General features: G+C 38.7%; 2 protein-coding genes across 15 annotated transcripts in view; one reads left to right on the top strand and one right to left on the bottom strand.

Annotated features, from left to right (window-relative positions):
• Nucleotides 1-313: 313 nt before the first annotated feature.
• LOC135106268 (translation initiation factor eIF2B subunit beta-like) lies at nt 314-4702 on the bottom strand. Its single transcript, XM_064015110.1, has 6 exons — nt 4454-4702; nt 2632-2820; nt 2397-2553; nt 2047-2241; nt 1528-1703; nt 314-754 (listed from the first exon to the last, which is right to left on the bottom strand). The coding sequence occupies exons 3-6, from the start codon at nt 2484-2486 to the stop codon at nt 682-684; spliced, it is 534 nt and encodes a 177-aa protein (XP_063871180.1). The 5' UTR covers nt 2487-2553; nt 2632-2820; nt 4454-4702; the 3' UTR covers nt 314-681.
• Nucleotides 3874-11940, top strand: part of LOC135106260 (ribosomal protein S6 kinase alpha-4-like) — a 30143-nt gene continuing 22076 nt past the window's right edge. For 2 of the 14 annotated variants that reach the window (XR_010271214.1, XR_010271211.1), the window contains exons 1-2: nt 3875-4157; nt 6741-6809. Coding sequence is in view for 6 of the 14 variants with exons in the window: in XM_064015095.1 (XP_063871165.1) it covers nt 8611-8667; nt 8779-8907; nt 10940-11398 (645 nt within the window). In the remaining 8 variants the exon portion in view is untranslated. Of the gene's footprint in view, nt 4158-5525; nt 5576-6740; nt 6810-7000; nt 7206-7803; nt 8012-8505; nt 8668-8778; nt 11414-11940 lie in introns of those variants that run through there. The other 12 variants (XM_064015095.1, XM_064015092.1, XM_064015090.1 and 9 more) reach the window with 12 other exon arrangements.

An 11940-nucleotide genomic window follows, 5' to 3' on the forward strand; every position in this document is an offset into this window, starting at 1 on the left:
TTAGCAGTGAGTGCTTCTTTCTGTTTAAGTCCTGTTTGTTACTCCTCAAAACCTTCAAACAGTGCCAAAAGCCTCATATCTTCATGGTACCGCTTGAACATTCATGCACTGGTTGAGTGTCTTGTGTGTAATTTTATGATGAAAGGTTTTTAATGCAGGGACAGTTGTTTATAGGGAATTTTACATTATTTTTAGTGTACAACCATCCAAAAGGCATTTAGCTCAGTGTTAGTGCAACAACCACACAGTACTGAATGTAGGGTTTCCTGTTTCATTAGAGATTTCTCTGCAGTGGTGTTTTCAATACAAGGAGTGTTTTCTATAGTTATTTTCTTTATTTTGAGGGCTTGCTATATCCTGCACAACTCTAAAAATACATCAAATTAACCTCCCACCAAAGCACAATACAGACACTTCCATTGGCTGTAACATTACTGCTAATACTGCAACATTCTTCCTGAGGGGAACCACACACATTAACAATAACACATGTAACAAAAAACTACACCAAACATATTAAGCTCAACATTTTTGTATAATAATTTTTATAAACATGAATGACCAAAAATGGTTCTAGGATAAAAGAGGAAAAAAATGACAGAACACTACAGCATAACAGTACAAATGGCAGGTGTGTCTCTTTTCTCTTATTCCTTATTTGCAAGGATTAAAGCTGTTACCTTAGAGATCACAAGAAGTGGGACGGTACAGTTCGCTAAGCTGCCGGTACACGTAGGATGGTGCAGTACCTCGACTGAAATAAAAGAGATTTAAATGGTCAGCAGCCATTATTTAAAGCTAAGTGAGTAGATGTGCAAGATAAACAGGGTACAGTAAAATCCCTCTTGTCCGGCATCAACGGGACCGCCGACGTGCCGGACACTTGAATAGAAGTGAAATTATGTCCACGATGACCACCCTACACTCACGCATCTTACCACAACAATGATGATCAGCTGATCTGATCAGCTGCTTAAGTGTAAGCACAACACACTTCCTTTTTTCTACAACTTTAGGCGTGATGAAGGCGTCGGGCGATAAACAGTGCACACGCGGGACTGAGTCACTGAGTAAACACAGTGCAGTGGGCTGCGGGTGGCGCGAAGCAGTGCGCTGTGGTGGCAAGGGGACGGAGTATGCCTCGCGTGGGAATTTTAATTGATTTTGTGAGCACACGTTGATTTTTTATTGATTTTAAGGCTCGGGGAAAAATGTGCCGGATACTTGAAGCTGCCGGATACTGGAATGCCGGATGAGAGGGATTTTACTGTATAATAAATTGACTAAGTTGTTTATCTCACTCATAAGTAAAACATAAAGGCCTTTCATTTGATGCATTTAGGATCAGAAGTTTTACTGGGAGATGAAGTACAGTGCTAAATAACAGTTTGTGCATAAAGCTGACAAATACTGATGTCTCCTGAGGTCAGCCCAGGCCCAACAAGGAAAGCAAATAAAAAAATGAAATGAACCCCCAACATCACACCTTGAAAGGACCACACAGTCATATGAACAACACAAACTCACTTGTTAGTTATGAAACCAGTGACATTTTCTGGAGGAACGTAATCTAGCTGAGTCAGCGCAGTATTTACAGACGGCCAAAACTTTGTTCCCTCTGGGATAATAGAAGTGGTGGTTTGGTGGCTTATTTCTTCACAGCCCATCAAGCTAAATTTGTATGTGGGAGTGCACACATACAGCTGAAAATGAAGATTTGTGACAATAAGCAAAATGCACAATTCATGCCATGATTTTCAATATTATATAGGTACTGATCTGATAGTATCTAGCTCCACATGAGACAACAGGTTGAGGTTTGAGAAAGGACCATCCAACACTCAACACGAGGAATGTATATCCACCTACATGAAATAAACATGTGGAAAAGGAATGTATCAAAAACTGGAATCAAGAATTTCTGTGAGAATAAAATGGTATGTACTTTTGTGATACCTTCCCTGTTCAATTTGCAACAGTAAATATGTTTCAAATACTGCCCCACTGAAAGAGGTATCAGGATAATGACTAACAAATAAAACTTACTGGAACAGAATAAAACTTTGGTGGTGAGGCAAGAGAGGCTGCACCAACAAAGGTCTCAATGCCTCCGTTGGTCACCACCGTCTCGGTGCCAACGATGACCTTGTTGACACGTGACATGATGGGGAACACTGCAGAGTCTTGAATTAATGTTGTCTCAATTCCAGCAGTACATAAAGCTTTTGCCACTGGGTGACCCTGCACAAGTAAAAGATGTATTGAGAACATAAGAACATAATAAAATAAAGGAAGCTGCAAGAAGCCATCACCCCTACATGTGGCAGTCAGTCCCTGTGTTATGTATTGTGCACATCAGACACGATGACGTGAAAGAGACGCATAAAACACCTTACATCATATTTAGGGGCACGTTCGGCAACAATAACGTGGAATTTCCTTTGTGTGGCTGCCTTGGTCAGGAAGGCCAAGACCAGTGGACACATTGCACACGTCACAATGACCTCATCATTGTGAATCTTGCTTACACCTTGGGCAGCTATCAATTCTTGGCTGAAATAAAAGGAATCAATATAATACTGGTAACAAACAACGTCAATGTCCCAAATGTCAGTGTAATCTTTACTCTACCTTTGTTCAACCTCAGCTTTCTGTTCACCAATGGCCTCAAGTACTCTGTCCTGCAGCTCTGGAATAACCTCCGTGCATTTTGGGAGATCTCCACATGCAGGGTGAGTCTACTAGCATGGACTGTGAGAGGCTTGGGTACTCCACACCTTGCTTCTCTCCACGTGGTGTGTTGTGTTCATCAATTACTATCTGCGTGAAGAAGAAAAATAACTTAAATAAATAGAGAGAGAGAGAGAGAGAGAGAGAGAGAGAGAGAGAGAGAGAGGCTGTACTTAAGCAATTATATCTTTCCACACACACACGCACACGCACACGAACGTTTCCCTAAGGGCGTTACATCACTGTGTGTGTGTGTTCTATATCTCTAGGGCGGAATCTTTCAAGAGAGAGAGAGAGAGAGAGAGATGAGGAAACAAGGAAGAGAATGAAAAATAAATAAAAAAAGCAAGAATAATGATAATAACAACAACAATAAAAGGTCAGTTTTTTTTTTATGGGATACTTATGTGAATTGAAATACGCCTAAATGTTTACGTTCGTGAGAGAAAACGGAGGTCAGTTTTTTTTTTATTTTTATGGGATACTTATGTGAATTGAAATACGCCTAAATGTTTACGTTCTTGAGAGAAAACGGAGGTCAGTTTTTTATTTTTATGGGATACTTATGTGAATTGAAATACGCTCAGTTATTTGTACATCACTGCTTCACAGACATCTCCAGCACGTGTTCCCTTTGAGTAGCACCAAACCCACCAACACCCACACATTGGTAAGCCTTCTAAGCACATACTAGTTTACATTGGCGCAGATATATTAAAAAGATTAATCACAAAAGACTAATTAAAAACATATATTCAGTACATGCAGGTGGGCTCTCCTTGACACACAGAGAAAGGCTGGTAATTCTCTGTTGATCATTAGCTACAGTATGGAAGCCTCTGTTATACTTCGATATTTCTGTGAAGTATTGTTGTTTTTTAACGTCAAATGGTAAATATTTAATAATGATAAGGTAAGATATAACAGTATTAAGCCAAGCCTTTAATTCACACAAGCTTTTCAATGATTGCACATTACGCCACACAAGGGACGAGACATTGCAGTGTAAGCCACGACCAGTTTGAATTTGGCGCTTCAATCAGTAAACGTCTACATACTTTGACAATTACAGTGATAATGGCCTGAGATTTATTTTTACACGCTTATAATTCTTTATATTTAATTTTCTATTAGTTTAGTATAATATAAAAGAAGTTGGTGGTTGTTATTGAAAGGTAAAAGTGTGTTGTGGATAGGTTTGTGTCCGTACTGTGCAGAGCAGGCCAAGGGAGGACAACACAGCACCAGACGTGACACAGAAAGGCACTGTGTTCAAAGGGTGCCATAAACTGTGGCTTTATTTAATGTATTTTGGCAGAACAAGACAGTGACAGGGCCGTGGGTGCCTGCGTGTGCTGGTGCAAGCTTGGTGCCTGCCTGGAGGTGCCTACAGGGAGGTGCCTACAGGGCCACCAAGGCTAATATTGGTAAGAAACCTTCCCACCACTTGTCCAGCCAGCTAATTTGCACAGTCTGATGTAACAGGCGGTGACTGTGATAGTGTTGTTACCTGTCACCCACAACAACAACAACAACAACAACAACAACACAGGGCTGTCAGGTTTATTGTTAAGCCTGGTATTTCATGTTTTTGCACCTCGTTAGCAATATATTGATGTGACGCAGCATTCCACGGTGCCACAAGCGCTCCAAGCCTCCACCACAAAACTCTTACTAATTAACCATGACAGGAATTAGAAAAACGTAAAAAAAATCCACTTGCCTTATGTTATCAGCTGAGGTGGAGGCAGCCTTCCCCATTTATCCGCCAATATCTGCTTTATTTGTCACTTATTGTAAGCCTAACACGTCACTAAGTGGAGCCACATGACAAGGCTTTCATATCCGCTAGCTAGATATATCCGCCATTGCCTCATTTAGTTACGATGGAAGAATAACAGGCAAAATAGCGGCCGTCCTCTCCACTGGCAAGGGCCGCCATGATGCCTGGCTACCTGTTTGAATCTGTGGGTTCCAATATTTTTTGGGTATTTTTCTTAACTTCTTTATTTTGGTAGTATAGCATGTTTTTATGGTTTAGAAAAATAATTATTTGCTTTAGAAGTGTTTTCGTGGCTTGTGTTGACTTGTGTCCAATTTTGTGTTGATTGACGAAAATGTGGGGTGTTTTTTTGACGCTATTTTGACAAACTTGGTTTTTTATTTCACGCTCTAATTACGTCTTCTGTATTTCTAAAAATTGCTTATGATTTTTAAATTGTTTTTTGGTTCCTGTTGAGAGGAATAAGTGGGTTTTAAAAATGGTTTATGGTCCTGTTAAAAGTTGTGATTATAACACTTTTTGTGTTATTGTGTCTCTATTTCAGCTTGTAACTAACTTTTTAATGCCTGAAAAAATAGTTTGTATGTTTTAAAGTGTTTTATCTTGTTGTTGAGTCAAAATAGGTGGACTTTCCAGTGGTTTTTAATCGTAATTAGGTTCCAACACTTGTTTTTTACACAATTTCGGTTTTATTTGTTTATTCTTGTTCCAGGTAACTTTTGATGGTGTAAGATGATAGTTCAGATTTTTTAAAATTTTTTACGTTCCTAAAAATTCAAATGCTGTGGAGTTTTCAATGATTTAAATGGTGCCGAATATTTCAACACTTTTTCCATATTTCATTTGGATATTTTTTAAATACTACTCAAGCTGGAGCTGTTATAATATTGTGGATATTTTTTAAAGTATTTGTCAAGTCAGAATATATAAGGCATTCCAGCCTAGCTCCATTTTTTCGAGGGGTCAATTTCGAAATGAAATCCGTTACGGTACGTAAATTAGCCGTGACGTCACATCCGCCATGATGGACCCGGGCCCTTGATCGGCTCCGCTGTCTCCTCGGTAATAATTATCGTATTTTGCAGTGTTTTCCTGGTGTTTCCACGTGTTTCTAAACTCAGACGTGTAGATAAGAGTAGAATGAGTAAGAAAATAAGAGAAATAGAGGAGGAAGAGGAAGGGAGAAGGAATAGAGGAGGTGGTAAAACAGAAAAATGATAAGAAAACAATATTTAGCTTAATTTTCCCTGCTGCCCTGTCTGTCTTGGTAGTATTTGTCTTCCCTGACAGTGCTTCCAGTTTAAGAGGTGTTGGAGTGTGTCTGGAGGTGTTTAGGGAGTGTTGCAGTGTGTCTGGAGGTGTTGAAAGGGTGTTGAAGTGTGTGTTTTAGGGATTTGGTGATGTTTGAGTCAATATTTAGCGTTCCTGGTGTGTTTTGGGGTGTCTTAGGCTTGTTTAGGAGTGCTTTAAGTGTGTTTTGGACTGTTTTCAATGTTTTGTGATGTTTCAAGTGTATTTTAGGATGTTATGGACGAGTTTGGGTGTGTTTTGTGTGGATACCGGGGAATTTTGGGTGCGTTTGTGAATATTTTAGGTCAGTGTGGGTGTTTTGGGGTGTTTTAAGTGTGTTTTGGGCCGTTTTCAGTGTTTTGGGATGTTTTAAGTGTGTTTTAGGATGTTATGGATGAGTTTGAGTGTGTTTTGGGTAGGTACGGTGTGTTTTCGATGCGTTTTAAGTCCATTTGGGTGAGTTTTGGAGTATTTTAAGTGTGTTTGGGGATATTTTGGTGCACTTTCGATGTGTTTAGGGTGTTTTTTGTGCGTTTAGGAGTGTTTAAGGTGTTTTAAGGTGTTTTAGTGTGATTGGAGTTGCTTTTGAGGTGTTTTGGTTATGTTAAAGGCATGTTGCAGATAAGTACTGGGTCTTTGAGGGTAGAAGTGGTGTGCTGGAGGTAAAATAAAAGGTTCTGGAGTGTTTTAGGGGGGACTGTGATAGTAGAAGCGTGTCAGGGGTGTTATAGCGTGTGTTGTGATGTATGAAGCTTCTAGATGCACGTGTGTGGGATGTCTGGGTCTGTACGAGGTGTTGTGGTGTTGGAGTCCTAGCAGGGGAAGGTACTGGAGGTTGTAGTGATGGGTACAGGGTAAAAACAGAGGTACACTTTAGGTTAGGTAAGGTTAAGTGTTCATTGGTGTTGATTCAGTAATACAATCTTTTTTTTTTCAGATACAAATGTAGAGGGACGAAATAGAGAAGCAGGAAGACCACCACCACCAGCAGCAGTGTGGAAGAAAGGTTAGACAAGCGAAGAAAGTTGGAAAATTAATAATTAAACGCTTGCTGTCTTTTATTATCTTGAGTATAAAATGGTTATATGACAATCTCTCTCTCTCTCTCTCTCTCTCTCTCTCTCTCTCTCTCTCTCTCTCTCTCTCTCTCTCTCTCTCTCTCTCTCTCTCTCTCTCTCTCTTTCTCAGTATTAGTAACCCTGTTGACAGAAGTGACATCCGCGTCTTCTTAGATGTAAACAAAGCGGTACTTTCCTTCCAGCTGGTGATAAAACTCTCTCTCGCTCTCCCTCACTCTCCCTCACTCTCCCACGCCACGGAAGCAGTGGAATAAAGCACAGGAGGAGGAAGTGAGAGGATAATGAAGTTTGGAAGTTTGTGATACGTAAGAAGGTTACATGTTGTGAGAGGAATATAGTGCTGTCTGTCTGTCTGTGTGTGTGTGTGTGTGTGTGTGTGTGTGTGTGTGTGTGTGTGTGTGTGTAAAGAAGAAAATGCTATATTATATCTACGTGTTTAAAAGTTTCTGTGAGGGAATGTGTGTGTGTGTGTGTGTGTGTCCCTCCTATATATACAAAAAATAAAACAAAATAAATAAATAAATAAATAAAGTAAAACAAGAACATTTTTACGACTTTAAATAATTTTCCCGACACACTTGTGCATGGAGGCAGTGTTCCATGAGTGTTGAGTGACAAATATTGGCTTAACTTAACTTAACTTAAATATTGACTTAACTTAACCTAACCTAACTTCTTTTAACCTAACCTAACTTAACCTAACCTAACCTAACCTAACTTAACTTAACCTAACCTAACCTAACCTAACTTAACCTAACCTAACATATGCTAACTTAACCTAACCTAACCTAACCCAACCTAACCTAACTTAACCTAACCTAACCTAACATATGCTAACTTACCCTTACCTAACATATGCTAACCTAACCTAACTTAACCTAACCTAACCTCACATAACCTAACCGAACCTAACACCCGCAGAGGAACGCACGGACAAGCAAGGTGGTATTCGGCAGTCTGATCCTGGACCTGCTTGGCTTCACGGTGGTGCTGGCTCTGTTTCCTGCTCTCCTCGACTATTATTCCAAGCACGACTCCAGCAGCTTGTATTCCTCTCTGCTCTCCTGTGTCACGTATTACCAGCACATCATCGGCGTCCCTGCGAGGTTCCACTCTGTCTTGTTTGGTGGTATGTGGGTTTGTTGTGTTTTGTATTGGTTTATATATTTTCAGTTTGTTTTTATTATTATTTTTTTTTTCAATTTTTTTTTATCCTATTATCTATTTATTTATTTTTATTTGTTTGTTTGTTTGTAGGGTGTACCATGTATTTTTTAAGGTTTGTATTGAGGCTGCTCACTCATACAGTACAAATTTAGCTGCAACATGGGTGATCTGAACTAAGCTGGTCATCCTCTCTCTATACCTGTTCTTTTATTCACTTTCCTTCATCCTTTGCTTACCAGTCTGTAAATGAGAAACAGGAATGGAGGTAGAAATACCATCCTTTCATATTTTCCTTTGAAAGATTACCTTGAAGTCATGTTGTGTCTTTAGTAGTAGTGGTTGTGACCTAATGACCAAGTGGGTTATACTGATGCAACTTTTAGATACATTTAGAAAGAAAAAAAAATTGATGTGGTTTGGTTGTAATAAGTGGTAATTCCTTTTTTTTCCTGACAGAAATTGAATTGGGATGACCTTGCTCAAAAGAAAGTACCTGCTCCCTTTGTACCAAGAATCAGTACTGAGTTAGATGTTAGTAATTTTTCTGAAGAGTTCACTGCAATGATACCACAGGATTCTCCAGCAATCGTTCCTCCAGATGTTGAGAAAATGTTCAATGTAAGTACCCAAATAAGACTTAATTGTATATGTATATGTATGAATGTATGTATGTATTTATATGAGTGTGTGTACTCTTCCAAAGATAGTATTGTTACATTATTATTTCAGGGCTACTCCTACGTTGCTCCATCAATTCTCTTCACTGACAGTGTCATCAGCGACAGCAGCAGCCTTTTCAAGATGTCACCAGACAGAAGACCTTCCACAACCAACCTATTATTGGCTTGTAGCTTTAAGGTTAGTACCCACTTTCTATTCTGCTGTTGCTGATTTACTTGCTAATTTTAATTCTTCACTATTAACTCTTTGACTGCTGCTGCTGCTGTTTGCTACATCTTTCCTTAACCACTAATCACTTTGAGACATTTTTACTTGTTCTACAGCCATCTCTAATCTTTAAACTGGGTACAAATTGCAAAATCCATTCTTTTTAATCCCCTTCTTTCACGTAGATGATTATTATAAAGATTTCATGCATTACTTCTGGTGCTGTAAATTGGTTTGTATCAGTGAAAGCATTAAAACATACTTGAATTTTTGGTGAATTGTCTCAGCGTGATTTTGACAGTAAAGGTAAATAAATTGTCATAGTAGTAGCAGTAGTAATAATATAAGTATGCATGGCTGATGTCTTCCCCTGTGAGGGATAGATTCAGATTCAGATTCAGATTCTTTATTCCACGAAAGTGGTTATTAAGTACATTATATTTCACATAGCTTTACATAAATAAGGAGGTCATAAAACTAAACTGTAGATTGAAATATCTTAGTATACTACTAAATGATTAAATTGCAGAATGTTGTCATCAAAAAATATTAAGAGTATAAAATAATCATGGTAACTAAAATAGTATTTCTACACTAAAGTGCAATGTCTACCTCTAAGTAAAATAAAATACATGAATGTCCTTAAAATTATGTTTAAATGATAATAAGACCATAAAATGCTGGATAAAATATGGGTGTAAAGCTTCATCACTGTGCGTTTTCTAACATATGTCTAAAATATTTATATAATATTTGCAGATTGGAAATGTTTCCTGAGGTTAGTCTTAAAACTGTTTAGATTTTGAGACAGGGTGATGGTGGATGGGAGTTGGTTCCACAACTTAGGACCCAACACAGTGAGGTCCCTGGCACCGCTGTCTGTTCTGGTCCGGGGAACATGCAAGTTGTTTCTTTGTCTAGTTTTACTGTTTGTCACATCATTTACAGTATTAAAAGATAAAAAGGATAGAAAGCCATCAGGATAACATCTTCGCAAATGTCAAACATATGTTTCTCCTTAACCCTGAGCCATTTAAGTTCTTTAAGGAAAGGTGATGCACGGTCATATTTCCTGCCACCTCCCACTGCTACTTTAGCTGCAAAGTTTTGAAGTTTTTGGGCCTTACACAGAAGAGTTTCGTTTGTTGATCCCCACACTTGAATGCAGTAATATATTGTGCTTAATGCAAGTGATTGAGTAACAAGAATTCGTGTGGGTTTATCAAAACATTTACTAATTCGATTTATATACATTAATATGCCTGTCACCTTCTTCTGTAACTCATTTAAATGAACATCAAACAACATATATTTATCAAAATACACTCCTAAATTCTTAACATGATAACTTGAAAGTATGTTCTCTCCATCAAAATGTATGGTAGTGTCAGGAGGAATCTTAGCTAGGAGTTGGCGATTGCCTAGGAAAATACATTGCGTTTTACTTGGATTTAAAAGTAGGCCATTACTCAGAAAATAGCGTTTACATTGTCTTAGAGTTGTTTCAGCATCATTAATGAGTTGATGGATGTTGTTAACTGTGCCTTCGTGTAATATTTGAGTATCATCCGCGTATTGCACTATGAAACCATTAACGTGCTCTGACAGATCATTTACATAAATGCCGAACAATAGCGGGCCAAGAATTGAGCCTTGTGGGACTCCATAGTTCACTTTCTGGTCTTTAGATATTGCCCCATTCAAGCGGACAGACATGGTTCTGTTGGTCAAATAATTATCTAGACCTTTCCTTGTTGCTTGTTCAACTGCATGATGTCTTTAACACACACTTCTCTACCCCATCCAAGTACTACCATCCAAGTAGCTTTCCTCACCTATCACTACTTTCAACTTCACTCACTCTTTCTTTTGGAGATGTCATTGATATGAAATCGTTTTGACACAAAATGATTTAAGTAACAATTAGTTTAAGATCATATTATTTTCTTTTCCTTGCATTTAATCATTGTATGCCTGTATCTAATTCATGTTGGTTTCACAGGCACACACCTACATTGTGATGGAGCTCCTTGGAGGTGGAGAGCTGGCTGCTTCAGAGGATCAGGAAACACGAGAGGTTCACAGAGGCTCGCCTCGGGCTTCGGTCGTCGTGAGGAACCTGGTGTCAGCAGTTCACTACGTGCACAGGAAAGGCATCAGTGTTCACGGAGACCTAAAGCCAGACAGGGGTGAAGAGTTAGGAGAGGGAGAAGAAATATGTTGGGAATTAATGGAATGGGAGGGAATAAAAATAGAAAAGTGGTTGGTGTTGAGGATAGACAGAAAAGAAAAGAAAGGAAAGGTGAAAAAAAGGAAGTTTTTTTGCATTGATTTTCCATCTGCTTATTTTAAAGAATTTATTGCATGGAATATTATTGATCTCCATCATTTGTATGGCCTTTATAATAAAAAGTATGAATTTATTCCATTCAGATATTATCCTTCTCCGAGGCCATTCTAATCTAATTATCTTTTCACGGAATCTCTTGTTCAAGGATTCTTCTGAAGATTCAGTTATTAAGATTGTGGATTTTGGGTTTGCACATTTGATGCCTGACAAGGAAAAGGATGGCAGCACGAAGACACCGTGCTTCACTGTTCACTATGCAGCGCCTCTGTTACATCCTGTTATTCACAGGTACAGGTTATAAAGTGGGTGTTGTTGTGCCCTGCAACCAGAGATGTGGCCATTTCCTGTATGTGTTCCACCATGGCATTCACCAGCAGTACCACACCATAGAGTGTTGTTTCTTCCTTACACAGACCACCTAAACAACATTCACAAGCTTAAACATTAGCAGTGAGTGCTTCTTTCTGTTTAAGTCCTGTTTGTTACTCCTCAAAACCTTCAAACAGTGCCAAAAGCCTCATATCTTCATGGTACCACTTGAACATTCATGCACTGGTTGAGTATCTTGTGTGTAATTTTATGATGAAAGGTTTTTAATGCAGGGACAGTTGTTTATAGGGATTTTTACATTATTTTTAGTGTACAACCATCCA

This window comes from Scylla paramamosain, chromosome 13, assembly GCF_035594125.1.
Source record: "Scylla paramamosain isolate STU-SP2022 chromosome 13, ASM3559412v1, whole genome shotgun sequence".
In the NCBI taxonomy this organism is placed as follows: domain Eukaryota; kingdom Metazoa; phylum Arthropoda; class Malacostraca; order Decapoda; family Portunidae; genus Scylla; species Scylla paramamosain.

What these genes read in the sequence shown, in the direction of transcription:
- LOC135106268 (XM_064015110.1), bottom strand. Translation starts at nt 2,486, where the DNA reads ATGTGTCCACTGGTCTTGGCCTTCCTGACCAAGGCAGCCACACAAAGG. An exon ending in AACGTGCCCCTAAATATGAT is followed by an intron (nt 2,242 to 2,396) that starts GTAAGGTGTTTT and finishes TTACTTGTGCAG; the next exon opens with GGTCACCCAGTGGCAAAAGC. An exon ending in CAAAGTTTTATTCTGTTCCA is followed by an intron (nt 1,704 to 2,046) that starts GTAAGTTTTATT and finishes CTTCATTTTCAG; the next exon opens with CTGTATGTGTGCACTCCCAC.